Source organism: Drosophila pseudoobscura, chromosome 3, assembly GCF_009870125.1.
Source record: "Drosophila pseudoobscura strain MV-25-SWS-2005 chromosome 3, UCI_Dpse_MV25, whole genome shotgun sequence".
Lineage (NCBI taxonomy): Eukaryota > Metazoa > Arthropoda > Insecta > Diptera > Drosophilidae > Drosophila > Drosophila pseudoobscura.
Window position 1 is genome coordinate 16,207,800 of NC_046680.1, and position 21,256 is coordinate 16,229,055.

Consider the following 21,256-nt stretch of genomic DNA (forward strand, 5'->3'; position numbering starts at 1 on the left):
GCGACCACGCTGCCCTACGGTTTCAGCACGCAGACGATTCATATTTTGTTTTTGTATTCTTTCTCTCGAGACACACCGACTCGACGCTGACCGGGCAGCAGTAATTTTGAAAACCCTCATGCAATATACGAATGTAATAAACTTTAATATTTATGTGCATATGTATGTACATAAGATATTTTATAATTGAATTAGAAAATTTATGGGTATTGTCCATGAGAGTATTCAAGGTGCGACCGGCATCTAAATTTGTACTTTACAGATTCCCGTCGGAAAGCGCGCGATTGACAATTGATTTGAAATATATGTAAAACCAATTCCATTTATATTTATGCATATTTATTTAAGTATATATATATATTTTCTTATATTGTATATTTAGATACATCTTTGTTTTAGTTATAATAAACAAAAACGTCGAGAACCGACGGCGTTTGCATAATTTGTATAATTTATAATCAACCTGCTTAAGATAAGGAAATAAATGTGCAATTATATTATTATATATAGTCGAGAATAAATAATCAACCTGTTTAAAATAAGGAAATAAATGTGTAATTATATTATTGTAATATTTTATATTTTGTGGTATTAATCAAACAAATAACAGCTTTTATTTTATTTCCCGCGCCCTAGCGTACCATACCCCCACCCCCTGCCCATTCTTCATTTATTTTGTGGCGGTAGGTCAGTCCATCAAAAGACCCGAAACAAGAACCAAACTCAAATTTCAGTTCTAGCGGCCAGCAATACTAAACACACACACGCAAAGTACGTGAGAATGCATGTGCACCCATACACTAAAACATGCTGGTGGCAAAACAGATCAAACCTGAGAGAGTTCAAAAAATCTGAAAAAACATACAATCACATATTTTTGTCGAAACATATTGCGTGTGTACTAACACATGCAAAGATGTTCTCTCTGCGCTCTATCTCTCATGATGACGTCACTCTGGGGTACGGATAGCGCAAGTCGGTGTGTGACAATTTCGTTGTATGAACTGGCACATCTATATACTGTATGGTTAGTGCTACCGCACAAAATGGGCTGCTATCATCTTAAACCAAATACGGTCACCTACATCGTGCCCTACATCGATACAATACCGAATAAATACCGAACTCCCAGTGCTGCAAATTACTTCTTACCCGCACTCCGTTCAAATTTAAAATCCAAATACTTCGTTTAATCTATGTTTTATTTGCATTTTTGTAAATTATTATCATTTGTTCAATATATTCATGCGATAAATAAGTGTTTAAATTAATTAAATAAAATTTAAATAATAACTTTACAGTGTGCACAATTTAAACAATTATTTCGTGTCGGGTCGAGCAATTCATTCGATTTATGTATAATCAATTAAAGTAAAATAAAACCTCGAATCGATCTGTTAGTGACTATTGGATTGTTCTCGTGTTATAAAGCTGGTGCTAGTTCGAGTTTGTTTAACAAAAAGATGAAGAAAAAAATACAATTACAAGTTCCTATTTGAAAACAATTTCCATTTCCAAATCAAAATCCAAGTCCTGTCCTGGAGTCAACAGACGGGAATTTCTACTGGCCATCCCGATTCACTCCAGATACACGATACACACAATTGACTATAAAAAACTCGTACTACATATTTGCAAAATACACATACAAAATGTTCAGGTTAAGGTTATATTCTCCTCCATGCCTCCTTCTTTGTTTCTTAATTTTTTTTAGCAATTACATTACTCTTTTCTTTCGAGCGATATGCGTTGAATTTGTGTGTGTTGCCTTTAACTTATTACACTTTGTTCGCATTAATTATGAGCACAATAGTAGTTTTAACAAATAATATATGTATACGTAGATTTGCCGAGGCTTAAAACTAGAAAATAAAATTTGAAACGTCCTCAAAGTGTGGTGTGTGTTTTAATGCCATTCGCTTCGATATTCCTTTGCGTGGTGTGGTATGGTCTGCCATGGCGTTCAACAATAATAATTAATAATAACTGGAAGCACTGCTCTAGAATGCGTTTCACAGAACAAGACAATTTTAATAATGAAAATTTGGCCAAAAGTTTGGATTGGGATTTCCGTTTTGTAGATATTTATGGTTTAACAAAATGTTGGGTGGGGTGTGGTGGCGTGGGGACTGCAGTTTGTGTGGCTGTTTGGTGGATTGGTTCTCAGCTCCGGCTCCGGTCGTCCACCTCCGCTCAGATGGGGCGTGTGAAGTTGGCGGGGAAGAGGCCCTTCTCGCTGGTGCCCTCCTTCTGACCCATTAGCCAGCCTTCCTCCTGTAAATTGGTAAGGAAAAACTGCACTCAATAAAGACAAGAAGTGTGTCCATCTGCCACAAGCGGGGAGGGGGAAACTAGCTCAAAGACAAGACAGGACCAGACGACCCAGAAGGGAGTTCAACTGCATTAACTTTACCTGATCCTCGGGATCATCGTACTCGATCACGCGAATGGTGTCCCCAATCTCGAAACTCAGCTCGTCCACATCCTCCTTCACGTAGCCGTAGGTGGCCTTCACTCGGTAGAGCACGCCGGCCGGTAAATCAGCCGTGTTGGCATCTGTGTGGAAAGAGAAGTGCGGTTCTGGTTTAGTTTAGGACCCGTGCTCAAGTACATTCCGCACATAGTGTACATCAATGGTGGCATAGCATAGCTCTGTTTAGTAGACAAAAACGCACGCAGCGGAACAACAAAGTTGCAATCTTGGCCAAACGGGGTTAGTATTCCTCGTGGAGTTAGTGGTCAGGGCTATGTGTCCAGGAGGGGGTCAGTGGGTATCAGCGCGGGGAATAAACCAACGATTGAAGCAGCTTACGTGCAAGCGATTAATGAATGACATTATGGATGGATGGAATTGATTGGTGTTTGATCGTGAATCGAGAGTGGGTGGTTGAGCTGGATAAATCAATAATAATAGTAATAATAGCCTACATACGTGATGAAGGACACCTGTAACCAGTAGCGTAGCGTTCTCCACTCTCACCCAATTAATACGACATTAAAACTAAGCCCAAATGAGAACAGAGATAAGTTTGCAAGCCGTGGGATGAGAACAGAGATGACCGCCAATGTCAATGTCAGATGAGTGGGTTCGATAGAGCCTGCTAGAGTGGATGCCCCTTGCAGCATGCCACACACCAAACATTACAATACAATACAATATAAAGTGCTCCGCTCAATGGGAAACTACGGCTTTAGTTGACAACAAAATTAGACAGGCCCGAGCCTGAGCCTGAGCCTGAGCCTGACCCTGACCCTTTTGAGTTTGGGGTCTGATCCCAGTTAGTTCTCTGACGAGACGACACGGCGCACAGCGTACTTATAAGTGGGGGATGCAGAGAGATAGTGACAAAGATTTACACAGAGAGATTAAGAGAGAGAGAGAGAGAGCTAGGAGCTAGAGAGACAGTGGGCCCAGTGGACTCGTATTGAGGTTTACTCACCATTGGGAACCTCGTAGATGCACTCATCGTCCTCTTCGAACGGATTCTTATTAGCATTATTAACGGTTTGTCTATGAACTAATTGCCTACTGATCTGATTGCTGACTGTACTTGTACTTGTATTTGTAACGGTATCTGTATCTTTATCTGTATCTGTTGATGTAACTAAGTGCTTGGTGGTAGTAGTAGTGGTGATTCCTATCGCTGTATTACCTAATTTCTTCTGCTTGTGCTCCTCGATTGAGTTGCCGTTATTGGCGGCCGCTTCGGCCGCTGCTTCGGCATTCGTTGTTGTTGTGGGCAGCTCTTTGGGATGCTTGCCTCCACCGGCCCCGCCACTGGCAGTGCTGGTGCTGATGCTTTCCTTTTCCTTTGCCTGTGCACTGGCACTGCTTGCCGGGGATTGATTGTTGTTGCCATTACCGTTCACCTGGATGGGTGCTGCTGCTGATTCTGCTGCTCCCTCTCCTGCTGCTTTTTGTTCCTCTGCCTTTGTCACTGTCGTTGTCTGTGTGGTGGTTGTGATCTTCGTGTTGGCATTCGGACTGCTTAGCTCGGCAATGTCCATTGCTTGGGCGCTGCTTGTGGTCGTCGCACCATTCACCCCATCAGCCGGCGTTGGACTGCTTGGCACTGGGCTGCTACTGATGCGCTGCTTTAAATTTGGCGGCGGCGACGGCGACTCCGGCGTCGGTTCTGGTGTTGAAGAAATGGAATCAAATCTCGGCTCTTGCAGGGACGAGCTCGTGGATGTTGCTACATTTGTATAGTTTATATTTATCGTGTTTTTTGTGTGGTTTCATTTTGATTGCATTTTTATACGTTCGATGTTGTTGTTGAATTGATTTTGGTGTTTGAATGCATTCGATACGATTGTATTATTTCATTCAATTGGTGTTTGTTTTTTGTGGTTAGAGAGGAGAGCATCATTCCAAACAAAAGATCAAATAAAAAGAGAGAAAATAAATCAAATATAACTCAGGACATGCAGGTTAAAGGGCGTTAAGTGACATTTCAATTTCGACAAGAACATGCAACATTCCATTTGACCACGGTCCCCAGTCCACAGTCCACAGCCTGGACCAGCCCATCCCACACACACATGTAAATACAATGGCATGTCTTCTGCTCTCGGATCCATTGGGGAGATTGGGGGACCGGACCTTATAGGCTATAGTATTTTTATATGGTACAGATTAGGTCTAGCCCAGGCCGCCGCTGCCAAAAATTTTGTTTGTATTTACAATCGGGAGATCGTCTATAAATGGAATGTTCTCGCAATGCCAAAAGGTTTTTAGTTTAAAACTCAACTTTAGAACGAAAAAGTTAACAGAATTAGTTGCCAATTCAATTTGAAACAAAGTAAAAACAAATACATATTTCTTATAAATTGCCAAAACTACAGCGAAATCATCATCATTCATAGACCATAGAGACTATACAGTGCGGGATATGCAAATATTCTTTCTATATGTTGTGTATTATATTGAGCTCTGTTTCTTATAGTATCCGAAATAAAGTTATTCTTTAAAGGGGAGGGGGGTTTGGATTTGGTTTTGCAATGAGATTTTTTTTGTACAGTTTCGAGCAATTTATAATTATAATTATTTGTTCGTTTTTAGCAAAAGAATAGGATAACGAAAAGGGTAAAGAAACAAACATAATTCAATAAGTAACAGAGAATAATTAAGGATCAGAGATAGACAGAGAGCCAGAGTGGGCGTAAGAGAGGGACAACACCCCTGAGGAGGGGGCTGTACTTACGGCTGTTCGCCAGACTGGAGCCCCCGTTTGTGGTAATTTGATTCTGGTAGTTGGTGCTGTTGATGCTGGCGTTGTTCAGCTTGTTAACCGGCGACTGCACTGGACTCGACGTCTTGATGGCATTGCCTGTGTGCGAGCGGAGAGTAGGGGGGGAGTCAGAGGAATCAGCATCAGCCATGTGACGGCGGCTATATGTACACACTCGTATGTACAGTACAACTTACTTGTCTGTTTGCGGAGCGTGTTAGAGCCGCGCTGCGATTCTGTGGCCAGTTTGTCAACAATCGCCTCCAGCTCCGAGTATATCTGGAGAGGTACAACAGAGAGATTTAAGTGCTTTTCTGCAATTCTATTGGCTCCGGGGCGCACCTTGGACGTTTCGTTGTGGAAGACCTGCTCGGTGGCGAAGAGCGTCTGCAAGTTGGTCACCAGAAACAGTATTCTCGAGTCGTACAGGGCGGGCAGCTCGTCGTGCAGTTCCGTGTTGAGGATCTCGTAGGTGCGTCGGGCCTCCTCCAGCTGTTCGCGTCCCTTGGTCAGCTAAATGAACAGAATGTTAGCCAAGAGCCAAGAGCCAAGAGCACGGATCACAGGATCACTCTCTACCCACCTTGACGTCGTCTTTGCGTTTGTTGGCATTGGCCTGGAGATTTTGGAACGAATGGCGCTGGCCATCGTAGTCAATCAGCTTTCGGTTGCGCTTCTCAACTTTTTTCTGCAGCAATACAAGCAATACATTAGCATAAACATTAGTATGGTCTCCTTCCTTTGGCTGAGAAATCTTCGCCAGGGCTTGCCTTCATTTCGGGAAATTGTCCGGTGTATGTATTGAGTGGTATGAGCACTTGGTCCCCCAGTTTATGTGCAAAGTCCGCCCACAAGCTGTCCGAGGCGCCAGTCTGTGCTTGCAGGGCTTCGTAGCCGCTCCACTGTGGCTCGTAGATCTCGCACACGGCATCCATCAGGGACTTGGAGGCGGTTTGTGCAGCTGTCGGAACAGATAAGATACAAGATTATTGAACAACACAGATTCTGACAGGCCATGTAATGTGCCTTACCGCGAACACATCTTATATAATTGTTGAATTCCTTCTGTAATCTGTTGGCGCTCATTTGTTGGCGATTGAAGTTGTTCAAGTGGTCGTCGAAGATTTCATCTGCAGTCCGATCCACTTTTCCCAAGTTTTGTAGAATCTGTAACAAGGGATTACAAGAGATATTTGTGAGAAGAGTTTCAAAATTACAAGGGAAAGGCTTTGTTTTTCGTTGAAAACTAAGTAAAGAAATTCCACCACTTATCAAGCAGTTTACGGTACGGAAGAAAAGCAGGGAACAGTTATGTAAAGCGGTACCGATAAGCATGGGATAATTATGAAAAGCAGTGCTGCTAAGCAGTTAATTCAAATTTGAATATAAATTCGTGCTCCTTTATCATTTTTTGCGCAAATTTTTTTTTTTCGCTGTCTACGTTTCTGTTGGAATTTTTGAATTGGAAATGATATGCCAGTTTCTATAGACTGTGGAGGAGGAGGAGCAAGGCCGTTCTGCAGATCAAAATACCAATCGACAGAGATGTGGGCAGGACCCAACAACTTTTAGCTCGGCTTTAACCAAGTAAAGTGAATGAGAATTCGAGCAGCACAATGGCCCAAAGTGTATAAATAAATGCACATTATTTGGCAATCGTTGGGTTTTTGTTTTCAGGCTCATTCTCTTGTACTTTGGGGATGTGAGAAAATAGAAAAAATTCGCTAAATCTGTTGGCACTTGCCGATTTGCTTTGCGTATCTGAATATCTGGCTTATCTACGGCCCAAGTCTGTCCGCCTGGTGTCCAAAGGCGGCCTGTCATCGCCATTTGGGTTAAGAACCTACATTTTTATGAATGTAGTTTTCGCCTGAACTCTCCGGACTGGCAGCCTCCGGTCAATTTGTGGCACTTATCCATGGCATGGCATGGCCCCTGTTAATGGCATTTCGACGAGCAATTAAAAAACACCAACCAAAAAAAAAAAAACCAGAACGGAAAACTGTGTGAAAACAGAAACGAGTGGTGAGTGGTGAGTGGGGGGATATGCTAGCTGGGGCAATGGAATGCCTATAGAAGTTGACACAGCCTTGTAACAGTTTTCTCTGTCATTACAGCATCGCCCACGCTGCCAGCAACAGAGACGGATGGAGAGATACAGGGTGATAAACAGAGAGTGTGAGAGAGAGAGATGGGCACAGTGTCACGCCTGGCCATCTGTGCGTATAGGCAATGAATAACCAAATGAGATACACCCGAGCGATAAGCAGCCAGAACAAAAAACGCTCTATTTGCGAAGATCCAACAAATGTGGCCAAATATTTGTGGCCAGAGGAGCAGGCCCTATCTAAGCTGGCCCCCCAACAGATAACACAGTTGGCTAATTGAATTTGGCGCAACGCTCAGCCACGAAAAGACAGAAAGAGAGAGAGAAAGAGAGAGACAATTAGCTACTTCCCATATCGTACTTTGTGCGCATATATATGTACATATAGAGAGACTACATATGTAGAGACTAAACTCGTATGATTTATAAATATTCGCGAGCCACAAGTGACTCGGAAGGGAACTTCCTCTGGGGCCGGGTGGGAGGTAAGTTCGGTTTGTTGACCACTCGCTTAAGCCCCGTTATGCGGTATGAATGATTGTCGAATGAGTCGCGCCATGTGGCCCGCATACGGAATTGGCCAAGACGGTAGCCAAGGCCTGAAGACCATGGAATGCCCTTACCGCACGTACATATCTTATCTATCATTTCCCATTTTGAATTACATTTGGGCAAAAAATGGTTTAGTATGGTTGACAGACGCTTGAAAAAGTATATTCATCAAAATCAGAACTAGACCTGAGGATTTGTGGGGGAAGGAAAGCGGTTAAAGGAAATTCTAGCCACGGGATAAAATGGGGTAAACATCAATAATTCTATTAATTATAAAAATAATAATGTATTTTGACTGCTTGTAGTTCTTCTCGTGCATACAGCAGAGTTTTGACACTTCGAACACTGCTTACAGTTAACAGCTTAACTGCTTACACTGCTTAAGCTTACAGCTCTAATGGTGTATCTCTGTACTTCCTCTCCTCCCCACCACCTGACCTAACAGTCAAAATACTTCTTGGCGGCACAAGAGTATCCACACACATATTTCAAGCAAGTGCAGCTCCACCCGTTTGGACCTTTTATGGCCAACACAAACTCAGCCACTGGCACACACACACACACAGCTGTACCGATGGCTCTGGGCTTAAGCAACAAACTTGTTGCCGTCACAAGAGATTTTAATGACCATTTTTGTAATTGAAACCAAACGGTCTCTCTTCTGTCGTCCGCAATCTCTGGTTAAGGCTTTTATTTACTTCACTTCCTTAATTGGTTCGATCTCTGTAACTGCAGTGTGAGTGTGAGTGTGAGTGCGAGTGTGAGTGTGAGTGTGAGTGTGAGTGTGAGTGCGAGTGTGAGGGCAAGTGGAGACGAGAGACCCCTGTGTGGGTGTCTGTGTGGGTTATCCAATGATCCAATGCAGAGCCATACGCCATATTATCAATAAAAAGTTAATATCATTATTGGATATTCATGCGGGGCGGCCCTGGCTGTTGCCAAGGCGCGGGATCTTATCAGAGGAGCGGAGACCACAGCGCTACCACAAGGACAGTTGTCCGTCGGCCGACCACTTCCGTTTTCTTCTATTTTGTATTTGTTCTCACTTTTTTTTGGGGCAACTCGGCCATGTGTAATGTCTGTCGCAGTTTGCGTCACCGAATTCTATATCTATATACGATATATGTATGAGGAGAGGGGCAAAGAGGGGACAAGGTATGTCTATATGTGTAGAACGAACGGCTGTCTGCCTTTTGCATATTTTGTCATTTATTTAAAAACCGACTTCGCTCTTCCCCAACCAATCGCTCCCCCACGCTCTCGCTCTCTCTCTGGATCTTTTCTCTTTCTCTGTTGCCAAAAATCATGGATCTATATATAACATGTGTGTATTTGTAGGTGCAATACATATTCCACATACTTTTAGAACCACAGATGACAGCATGTGCGTAGAGGCTGCTGTCCAGAGGGGACTCTTTCGATTGGGAAATGTCAAGCCAGAGAAGGTTGGAAAAGCCATAAATCCATAAAGCCAAATCATTTGATTGAGTTGGCAGCCCCCTCCGTCTGTGGCCAAGCGTGGGCTAAGCTTTTGGTCTCTTCGCAGACACCAGTCGTCTTGCCACAGCCACGGGTCGGAGGCGACCTCGGAAAGAGTGAAATGAAAAATCTCTGGTTTTGGTTATGCTGCAGAAATGGGCGTAGGAGCGATGACAACATCGCACAGCTGTCTGTGCAGCGGCTCGAATGGAGGAGCAAACTCCGTTCGGGGGAATCGACATCGACTGCAATTTAATGAAATGAAACGGAACGCTCAGCCAAGTGCAAACAAATGAAAAGTGTACAAGGGGGATAGGGGGTAAGGGGGTAGGGGGGTAGGGGAGTAGGGGGGCAGGGGGCTTTGGCCATAAGCAGACGTTGGCCCAGTTTTGCCAAGAATGCTACACAGCACAGACAGTGGCTGGCAGGCTGGCAGGCAGGCAGCACGTTGCAAGAGAATCACAAATTCATGTGCAACGTACAGCGTGCAACAAGTCACAATGCCAGAGCTCGAACTGAGGAATACCTCTTGATCATTCATTCACTTCTTAGGGCTTTCAATCGGTTATATGTATGAAGCTTCTTCCATTCATTCATTCATTCATCGCTCAATTCATTCACATTCTCTGCTCTTTTATTGCATTTCTAGATTATTTCTTTTCGTTATACCTTCCATGACTCTGCCGAATCGAATGAGGGATCCATTTTGCTCCTGCATTGCTCCGTCTTTCTTTATTCAATCCATCCTTTCTTCCTTTCTCCCTGTGGAGTTCCCATTCTCTTGCCTCCCCTGGAAGCTGCAGAGCTACAGAAATGAATGGGAATGGGCTTGAAACAAGCAAAAGGGTGCACACATCCGCCTATAAATATGTATTTGGGTACACATACCATATCTCTGTACATTGTCCACTTAAGCCAAGAACAAATACAACAGACAATGAAAAATAAAGTAGAAAAAAGAATCACACAAGAGAAAAACTTGTAGAAATTGGCATGAATAATGGGCACTGCCGCCGCCGCCGCCGCCGGCTAAAAATCTAGCGAAAGACAGAGAGAGAGAGAGCTAGAGAAATGTGGAAATGTGCCATGACACAGACTGTTGAGAGGGGCAGGGATGGGTAGGGGCGGGGAGGGAATAGAAGGGCGGTCAGAGGGGCAAAGACTTTTTAGCCGGTCCGGTTGGGTCCGGGCCGGGCCGGGCCGGGCCAAGCTGTGGCCTCTCTCTCTCTCTCTCTATCTATCTTCTCTCTCCCCAGTGTCTAGTTTAATGACATGCCATTGCATCTATGTATCTGTGCATGCGTGTTTCTGTATCTGTATCTGTATCTGTGTGCGGGCTAACCTATTACCACAAAAGTACATTTTTCTTTGCATTATTATTATTATTATTTTGTAGTCCCCCAACTTGTTGCCCCGTTTTGCTCTTAGCGGTGCTCATTGAGTCGATCATGATGACAGCAAGAAATTATCATTGCTCTGGAGCCGCAAACCGGTTCTACACCTTGCCCACAGACTCCGGAACCCACAGAGACCCCAGAGAGAGACACCGGAGAGAGACCCCACCTACAGTCAAGTGTCATGTGACAGCAATGGCTACAGAAACAGCAGACAGCAGACACCAACAGGCCACAGATCTCTGGATCTCGCATATCGTTATGTTAATTGTCATTAATAATCATTTCATGAGACTTTTTAGAGTCGCTTTTGAACTGGAGTTGAAATGGAAATTGGAAATTGGAATTCCATTTCGATCGGGGAGTCGATTGCATAAGAGATCGATAAGCGATATATTAATGCATTATCCCCCTCCCGCGCCCCCCGCGCCCCTTTTTGCATAATCTCTTTTCAACTCTGTTCCTCCTTCTGCGCCTTCTTCTTCGCCTATTTAGCGGCCTGCCTTTTCGGCTACTTTCTTTGAGTGGAAAGTGAAACTCGTTTGTAGAAAGTTCGAATCAAACATGCAGCGGACTACAGACTACATAAGTAGAAGAAACCGAAGACGGGAGCCAAAGAAAAACAAATATTTATCCCACACACATGCATCTGTAGGATGTATCTACATATATTGTATATCTAAGATGTTTTCTACAGCAGGCCTGAATGCCGTCATGTGAGGAGGGCTGGCAATTAGCGCATTCGAAATTTCGCTAGATTCTAGCCAAAAGTCGCAGTCGTGGGGCAGAGAAATCAATCCCAAAAACCAGTTTATGGAATTCTTTTTAATCCGAATGGAGCACCATTTCCCATGTCTACTTCTTGGTGCATTAAAACGGAATTCGAATGGCATTCGTCGGGTTCATACCCATTCCAACCCATCCCATCCGGTGGCACTTTCGTTTTGGCACTGCAGTGCCTCTGCCACTGAATGGAAAACCCAACCCAACCCAAGCCCAGGCCAAAACATTTACTCTGCTCTCTTTGTTATTCATAGGAATAAATAGAAAACAAATTCCAATACGAGTGGCAACGGCCAACAAATGCAGTAGAGTATATTGGTCCCCTGAGTAATCGAAATATACTCTCAGATCAGATCCAAGTTCTCTCTAGAGTCTGGCAAATCCAGGAGATACGTAGAGTGCCTTCAGGATTCCCTTTTAGATCCGATTATGCAAACTCGCTGATGCCAGATGCAATCATCGAGGAGACAGGCTTTCCTTTATATATTTTTATTCCGCATTATAAATATTACTGATGAAAAAAAATCACTTCCGTCGAGCACGCATCTGGCAACGGATACATGTACCTATAGGTATATGCATGTATCTGCGGCTCCGACTACGTCCAGTTGTGTATCTCGTAGATGCTCTTTTCTAGCTCTGCTCGGAAGCCGAGCCGAACAATTGTTGTCGTTTCAGCAGCTTTTGAGATTATTGCATGGCGACACGGGTTTTTTATTGTGGTTGCGAATTGTTTTTAAGCGCTTTTTTGCTGGATTGTACCTGTGTGTTTGGTGTGCGAGAGTATCTGTGTGGGGCTTATTATCTGCTTATGTAATTTTGAGAATTTTATTCATCGCTTCGGCGGGGGAATTTCTCATTGAGCGGATCACGTCTTCCAAAGTTTAGTTTTTTGCTCAAATCACGGAGCTACACTGCCTATATATCTAGTATCTGGTGTATGTATCTAAATGGATATTAAGTAAATGAATCAACAAAAGGCTATCTACAGAATGCTACGTTCTAGACAGAATAAATCATTCCCCAGATATTTGTGGGATTCTCAGAACGAAACTCCACAGCAGAGATGATTGTTCAGCCAAAAAATGTGTACATATTATCTCGAAGATTGCGTTCCTACCTTCTAGTTTGTGCCAGATCATTATGCCTTTTTTTGGGTTATATAAAGTCTGTGGGGCCGTTGTATTATATCCATGCTAATCAATCACAAGCTATTGAGAATGTTCTCGTAAGTCGAAAATGTTCGTAAATGCGGTCAAGTCATGAGCTCATACTTAGCACTAGCCAGAGTATCTACGCCGCCCGTAGTTACAATAGTATCTGTATCTGTATCTGTATCCCTCGTTTAGCATTCAAGCGCAAAGTGAACTCATTCAAGTGTTTGCCACTTGTTTGAGATCAATCAACAAAGATTGAAGACCCAGAGCAGGCACGTGATTTGCATGGAAAGCCATAGACCACGGATAGCCAAAAAAAAAAGCAGAGTAGAAACCCTGAAAGCACTGTAGTTTATGGCACGTGACGAATCGCATGAAATAATGTCCAGACCGCACGCATTGGCCAATCAGTAAACAGATCGTTAACAGATCTCAGTCACAAAAAGCCCACTCGGCCATGGAAAATGGGTCAAGAGCAGCGTGGAAAACCACTGGAAACTCCTCAAATGCTTGGGTGGCGATGAACTATTCCATTGGTACGACGTGTACTTTGTTTTCGGAGCCTCTCTCTTTTGCAGGGGGACGCACAGGTGCGTCTCGAGTCGAGCATCAATTTGGTGGTCGTTAGGGGGGGGGCCAATGGTTTTAAGCACTTTTCGCAGCTTATCGTTTGCAGCGTTTGGCAAATCATTGAAGTGATAATGGTCATTGCATAACATGTCCCCCGCTCCAATCGGAGGGCTGTGATAATGAAAGACGGGGAGAGAGGGGTACATACATACACATGTACGTGTGTGTGTCTGTGTGTGTTCCATTACAGGGAAAACATGAACAGAAGACGGAATGTGGACGGAGTGCTTATCAGTCGGAATGAATTCCTTATACCGTAATAAGCAAATCTAAATGATAAGGGAATGAGTACGGTTTCCGCAATCAAATTGAAATATAACGTATACGTCATGTCGGCACAGCCTAAAATTAGCCCTAGGATCGTGAAAACATGGAAACTCGCTTTATTTTTTCTCTCTGCCCCGCCAGGTCCCCCTCCCCACCAGGACGGACACGCATCGCCGGAGATTGGCAATATTTGCAGCACTCCCCGCCACTCCATCTCTGTATCTGTATCTTTCCTCGATTTCGCAATGGATTCCTCGATTTCGCAATGGATTCCTCGATTTCGTACGAGTATGCGCGAGTCAGTGAACTGCTTTTAATTACAAATCCATGCCGGCGTCACAGAAAAATATATGTATGTATATTTACAAAACGAACAGCATCGGGGATTTTCCAGTTGATCGATGCCCCAAACGGTTTGCAGCCAATTGGAATTCCACCGAGGGATTGCAGCTGAGGAAACTGCACCTGGCTACGCACTGAACCAGAATGCGAGCCAAGACGTGGAAAAGCCACCTGCGAAAAACACGATTATTGCCACACGCACAAGCAGTGCAAAACAGTGCAAAAGAGAATGCCCGAGAATCCAAGCACAAATCACATGTCGTGTGCATGACTCTTGTTTGTTGTTTCTGGGTTCTGGGCTCTGGGCCGCTGGATAGGTGGATAGATTTCGGGGGTTTCGGAACATCCATCCTGTGCCGCTTCCATCATGCATAGATTGGTCTACCCACCACTCTCCTGCCCACCCCAATTGTTTGCATTTCCATTGGTTCGATCTGTGCTATTTTCATGGGAATTGCTGCGCCTAATGCACAATCAATTGCCCCGAAATGGCGTACAAAGATTAAAGATTCGATCCCGAAAGGTGCACAGCATTTAAGACGTAAAGTGCCACATGGCCGCAGTAACCACAGAAACCACTTGAGCGAGCGCCGCGTTGCACAAATTATGCAACTGACATTGAAAAAGTCAAACAGAGATAGGTCTTGCCTCTGGCCCCCCATTTGTGGCGTGTAAATCTCATTGAAATTAACTACTTGCCAGCCCACCAACCCACCAGCCCCCCTCCACCCCTCTCTCCCTCCCGCCCTGGGCATTGCATAAAGCGTCGCCGGGGCAAAGCTGAGGGGCAAAATTGCTCATAACCTCGATATAAGTGGAGGGAAATCATCTGCGAAAGCCTTTGCTTTGCGGCTTTGGAGCGGGCGCTGCCACCCGACGCTAACGAGCAGGGGGGAGGGGAGTGCACTGCACCGGTAGGTGCAGTATGGGGCATCCAACAGCATCCAACAGCATCCAACAATTGTCCCTGATTGGGCAATAACAGCAGCAGAAAGATCGAGCCACAAAAAAACGTGAAGGTTGCCAAACAAGCGGCACAATTGCACGAGTACTCGAGTACACCCCCTCCCCCTACCGCCCTCCCCCCCGTTTCGGCTGCTGGCTGAAAGATGAAATGTGCTGCAGGTGGCACAGAGCAGCCCCCTCGTTCATCCGATGCAAATTTTGAACTATGCTAATTCCTATGCTAATAGCCAGTGGAGCGTAACAGGCGCACAGTGAAATCAGAATGAACCAAATAGAGGAGAAAAGAACCAAAAGAAGCTCCTGCCACCGAATCTGCAGATACACTTTTTCAAATTGTGGCCCAAGATGATGCATGCCCTCAATGAACCGAAGCATCGGCAGCATCGAAACACATCCTATGTACTATATAGGAGGAGATCCCAATAACTGGGGGGAGCTTAGACTACAGGCATCTTCTACGGGGGTGCCATAAGGCCTTGTATGGTAATAGTAATAATATCAACAATAGACGATGCAGAAATCAACGAATTCTAACGAAGAGAAAGGCGATCATCCATTCTGGAAAAATTCTGTTCCGTAAACTCTTTATACTTCATACTTCATTCGCTCTCGAACCACTTTTGGTTCCCTCGCCCTGTATAACTATTTGTTGTATATGAAAACGGATTAATTTATCTGATAAAATTCAACAATCTTTACGTAACATTAGCCTCCGTTTTGGTTTTTGGAGAAGTCCGTTTAAAAGAAAGTTTTCCAGCGATTCAATTAGGGGGCATAGGTGTCCAGGGGGGAGGAGTTGACTGGCATTTGCATTCCAGCGAGTATCTAAATTTAAATATTATATGCATAAATTATAATTAACGAGTGCTGATTGCGTAAGCTGAAGCGCAGTTTAAGCGCGAAACCAGTTTTCTATCCACCTAAAACAACAGCTAAAAAAAGGTAATAAAATAAGTCAACACTTTCGTGGGGTGCGGGGCCGGGGACAGGCTGTTCCCATGCCCCGAGAGCGGGGATATTTGTTGTATTTTTTGCTGCAGTTCAAAGTAGAGCAACAACAGATCGCGTGTGCAGTCCTCTGCATCAGTTTGGGGATCTGTTTTCAGATCTATGTAGGTTCGGGACTGGGACTGGGTCTGGGACTGGGTCTGGGACTGGGACTGCGACTGCATCTTTTGTTCTGGCCGAGTTTTCTCTTTGCCCGTCCTGCCGCACTTCCGCATGCAAACAATGCCCCGAATCTGATACCATGACACACTGGGGACCCCGCCTGGAGATGAGATGAGCTGCTCATGTCTCATCCACTCAAGTAGAGCCGAAACAGGTGCATGCAAACACTGTTCTCCCAGAGAACAGAGCACAGAGCACAGAGAACAGGTATCTCGTGCCTCATATTCGTGTTCACAGAGGAGCAGAAATCATGAATAACCATCAGTCGAATCGAATAATAATCCACTCCGCCCAAAGAAACCCTCCAAATGTGGGATGCTGGAAAATCGCTGAGGTTCTCTGGCATCTTTCCTTAAGTTATGTATGTACATATGTATATCCCCACAAGACATAAACACTAGCAATTCGTAGATTTACAAATTTACTCGAGTATCCCAAGCATGGGCTTTCCGAGGAGTACCCCACACTCCACTGGGCCGATTCCACAAGGTGAATCCCATTCATTTGCCGTGTGAATGTTTTGTTCGAATTCTGATTAGCAAATCGTGTGCCCCGCGAGTGTGCTGCGAATGTGTCGAGTGAGTGAGCTAATAAAAAGATACAAAAATTACCTATACGTTCCATTGCTGTATTGGTGTATCAGTGCTTTCGGTATGGGGGTTTGGGGCGTTCGTGTGGACTCTAGTCATCGACATCGACAGAATAATTGACCTTGCGCATTTTCACGCGCCTCACGCGCCTCACACTGACACAGAAATTTACCAAAAGTTTGCTTTCGTTTCTCCGTTTGGGATTAAACAACAAACTGGAAGCCTAAAATAGATCAGAACTTGCAAAAGGTGAAAGAGGGTCAAGGAGGTCGCTGCCGGGGTTCGTTCTACAGACTACAGACTACAGTTCGTTCTTGAACTTCACACCCAATGGAGTGTCGTCCACTCTCTTCGCTCTCTCTCCCTCTCACCCTCTCACCCTCTCTCTCTCTCTGCACAATTGTGCATTAATGAAGCAATGTCTCGAGCTAAAGTGAAGTAATTCCAATTGTTATACAATCGAAAGTGACATAAAAGACATAATGCTTCGCTCTTCACTTTCATAGCCTGTCTGGCTCTTGGTAATTTCAATAATTGAACACTTTTTTATGTTTGTAATAAGCTTTGAATTGATTTCGCAATCGCATTATTACTATACGTATCTCTTTAGCTGTATCTGCATCTGCATCTGTATCTGTGCCTTTGTGCCGCTTGCATTGGGTCGTCTGCTCTCTGCTCTCTGCTCGATTGAATAAAGCTTAGTAAGCGATCTCTGTGTGTTGTACGCCCCTCTTTTCGGAGTGGCTCAGTATCGGGGCGTAGACCGCACTGATAATTATTCGCGCCCCAACAAAAGACCCGGCCCCGACCCCAGCCCCAGCCCCAGCCCCAGCCCCAGCCCCGGGTTCCCAAATTGTTTATCTGAAACTTTAGAGCTTCTCTTCGCAGGCTCAAAGTGCAGTGTCAGGTGTGTTATTTTTTTCCCCTTTTTTTGTTGCATTTTCCTCTTGAAGTCTGCCGCAAAATACGAGTATTTCCACGTATTGCCAATTTTTATTATTTTTCTGAGAATCTTTGCGGTTTAGAATTACGCAGACGTATTATTGGTTTTCAAATACCATAATTACTCGGAATCAACAAAAACAGAGTTCCAACTGCCTCATAATTCATAGAGAGAAGAATTATACTGCTTATAGGATTTATGTACTGCTTAATTCATGCAAATTTATTCACACTGATGACACAAGCAGTGCCTCTCTATCTTTCGGAATAAATGCACTGCTTAACACACTAGACTCGTATACATACATATATGTATGTATATGTAGGTCAGCATCTGCAAAGAATCAGCCTGTCTCATAGAACAGACAGGAATATTGCTCGCAGGATTCTCACAACTAAAAAAATATAACGATATTAAATAGCTTAAGAATATCTTTAGTCCAACATTGTATGCATATGTACATATGTACCGCTTGTTCTCTGTTCGACTGCTTGCAGGATTTATTCACTGCTTGACAACTGCAAACCAAAAATTCCGATAATCTAACGGATATTTTAAAATTCATAACGATATTTAACTAAAATGTTTCAAATTTTTGCTGGCCCAAATTCTATATTTATCTGCAAGAATTCCACTAATTGCAAGTTAACAACGAAATTCGCATTGAAATGAGATGTGTATAAATAAAGCAGGCGAAACAAATGACATTTAGTGGGGAATGCAACAAGAAGTTCAACAAGCAAGAGGCAAGTTTGAGTTTCTTTCTGCATGCGATCGGAACGTACGGAACGGATCGAAGATGCCAATAAAATGTCAATCGGAGAGACCAGAGATTCGGCTAAAGAACGGGGAGGGGAAACTGAGAACGAAAGAGCAATTTTTGGCAGCTGTTCCGTGCGGTGCCGCTTAAAAATAGCCAAAGAGCGAGGCGAGCTATTGCTAAAGCTAGAGCAGTGCGGGCGAAATGTTGTGTTGTTTCATTTGTCTTTTTGCAAAATAGAAAAACTAAAGAAAAGTATGTATAGAGTTATAAAACAAAAGCCAAAACACACACCCCACACACACACACACACACAGGAAAAGAGTGCGGCGTCTATTTAAAGATTGACTGCCAGGAAAAGCGACATTTTCACGCGTCTGGGATGGTGACGGTGACGGTGCTGGTGCTGGTGCTGGTGCCGGGGAAAAGCCAACAGTTGTTGGGGCATGGCATCCAAACGCACCTCACATAAAAATCTATCTAGGCATCGCCATTTTTAAGTGTGTGTTTGTGTGTCTGTGCTTGACAAGTTTTCTCTGAAACAATTTTCGTGCTCATCTCGATGTGAAAAATCACATGAAATTTTCCGAAAATTGAGCACAACACCATGCGAAATAATAGAGCAGCGGCGGCCCAGAGAACGAGATATTTGTTTTAAAAATAATTTCCCATTTGAGCGTAAATTATGAAATTTTACTAAAAGGAAATGGTACGGTACGCCTGCTGCAGCACAGAGAATCAAGTGTATTTATTCGATTGTCATCAACTTTAAAAGGAGAAAGAGAGAGAGAGAGGGAGAAATCTAAATCGGTTACTTTAAAAATATCTCTATTCTCAAGATGACATTTAGCTGGGGAATGTTTCGGTTCCAAGTTTAATGACCAACACGAGCCATCCATCGCAGCGGCAGCAGATCGCATCCCAAAGAAAAAAGAGCACACAGAAAGAGCGGACAGAAGAGAGAAGAAGCAGAGGAAATATCAACGAACTTTGAAGATCCATCCACTCTAAATGCCAGCTCTCGCACAGACACATCCGTAGAGCAGAGCAGCATTTCTCAGCGCTAGATTACAACATTTTTCAGACCCCAGACCCCAAACCCCAGACCACAATTCCAAACCCGAACACGAACCCAAACCCAAACCTCTCTGGACTCTGGCTGCCGCTGTGGAACTGTGGAATGCGCTGGCATCTACTCTACTCGTAAACTTGTTTGGCAAAAACCCATCGAGTGGGTCAGCTTTTACACATTGTTTGGGCTCCTCTGTCTCCACTGTTTTTCCTCTACTTTTTATTGACATTTCGCTGGATCGAACGAACCGAACCAAACCGAACCGAACACAACCCAACCTCCACGAAACGAAAATAATAATAACAAAAACTACAAAAACTTTCACTTGTACGCATCTGCGGGTAAGATGAAACAGAGTCCAGTCCAGAGGCAGTAAAGTAACAGCGCAACAATCGCATCGCATCGCATCTCATGAATGGATTCGATTGGATGGGATGGGATGGGATTGGATTGGATTGTATTGGAAGGGAGTACTTAAGATGAACATCATCAGAGAACTGGAATCGGATATTAAACGGATTGGATTGGATTGGGTCCCACGACAGGTGTCTCCCAGCTACAGTGAAAGCAGGTCCCAGTACTACGTGTATTAGAAGGGATTACCGCTTTGGAGAGGTGTTTTCCTAATTTCTTTTGGCAGAGATCTAAATAGAATGACTGGAAATCGATGGAGAAGCCCTGCCCCATGCTTGTGCCTGTGTGTGTGTGTGTGAGTGTTGGTGACCCAGCTAGAAACTGGGGCAGGGACATGGCTTTGGCTTGGCTGTGGCTGGAACGAGGATTACACGCGGGGGGTGGTAGCAGCAGTTCACTTTGAGATGAACCTTCCACCATGCGTGGGCGTTGCTGCGCCGTATGCCACCTGCAACTGCAACTGCAACTGCACCTGAACCTGCAACTGAAGCTGGGAGGTGCCCTCAAAGGGCAATCTCTTTGCACTCACCTTCTCCTTGGCACGTCCAGCGTGTTTTTGAACAGATTTGGCCAGCATGATGCCTTTATTCTCGGACATTCAGTGTGTAGTTGAGTTGATGGGGTTTTTAATTTATAATTAAATGGATTTTAGATATATTTATATGCACTGGCCTGGCACACCAGCGGCCACACACGTAAATATGATAACTTTAAATGCACAGTGAACACCCAACGACGACGACAACAGATTTCCTGTTTCTGCTGTATTAACAATAAACGAGCCAATCGCGCGCCACACACTTGTTAAACCGAAATATGTATTTATTTTCGCCTCGCTGTTTTTCGCGCTGGCTTCTGCTATTTTTATGCAGTTTCAGACGCGGTCAAATTTATGCAGATTTTTCGAAAAACAAATGGCACGTAAACGTAGGCGAGTGTGTACGACGAACGAATCTTTCAAACCTGACGCTGCTGCAGACGGAACGGGACTCACAGAGCGGCAGTAGTCGACAGATTCACTTGGCTCCAAACGGCGACGAGAATGAGTGGGGGCCCCAGTTGGGGCCACAGAGAGAGAGCGCGTAAGAGCGCCACAACTACCGTTTTCCTCTCTCGCTCTCACACGATCCGCTATTTTGTGTTTAGGCGGGGCACGATGCTGTTTAGCTAGTCGCAGTTTACTTGAATTGTCGTTAGCTACGCAATTGCAATGAATATAAATCATCACAGGAGTGCCATACTGGCGTTAACCGTTTAAATTGTTGAAATTAACAATCAAAAACAACAAATATTTAATAACATTGCCGTGGCCCCGCCAACTTGTCTTAAATTTTCAGGCAAAAGATAAGTTGGCATTCCTTCAGGGCTGCGACAACTCAATTATAGATTAATAAATATG

At 44.2% G+C, this 21,256-nt stretch overlaps 1 protein-coding gene across 9 annotated transcripts; it reads right to left on the minus strand.

Moving 5' to 3' along the window:
- Nucleotides 1–1,655: 1,655 nt before the first annotated feature.
- Amph (amphiphysin) lies at nt 1,656–21,068 on the minus strand. Of its 9 annotated transcripts, none has more exons than XM_004444297.3 (10): nt 20,387–21,068; nt 6,263–6,398; nt 6,002–6,192; nt 5,815–5,919; nt 5,574–5,744; nt 5,429–5,510; nt 5,205–5,330; nt 3,441–4,136; nt 2,414–2,556; nt 1,656–2,274 (listed from the first exon to the last, which is right to left on the minus strand). In XM_004444297.3, the coding sequence occupies exons 1-10, from the start codon at nt 20,453–20,455 to the stop codon at nt 2,194–2,196; spliced, it is 1,800 nt and encodes a 599-aa protein (XP_004444354.2). In that variant the 5' UTR covers nt 20,456–21,068; the 3' UTR covers nt 1,656–2,193. The 9 variants fall into 9 exon arrangements, with proteins under 9 accessions (XP_004444354.2, XP_033233720.1, XP_001361413.2 ...); XM_033377829.1 differs by having other exon boundaries at nt 1,656–2,295; nt 2,414–2,580; nt 3,654–4,196; XM_001361376.4 differs by having other exon boundaries at nt 3,441–4,196; nt 20,387–21,067.
- Nucleotides 21,069–21,256: the final 188 nt, after the last annotated feature.

Excerpts from the sequence above, each read along its gene's own strand:
- Amph (XM_001361376.4), bottom strand. The coding sequence starts at position 20,455 with ATGTCCGAGAATAAAGGCATCATGCTGGCCAAATCTGTTCAAAAACAC. Across the intron at positions 5,745-5,814 it reads AACGCAAAGACGACGTCAAG|CTGACCAAGGGACGCGAACA; the intron begins GTGGGTAGAGAG and ends CTGTTCATTTAG. Across the intron at positions 2,557-3,440 it reads CATCTACGAGGTTCCCAATG|ATGCCAACACGGCTGATTTA; the intron begins GTGAGTAAACCT and ends CTTTCCACACAG.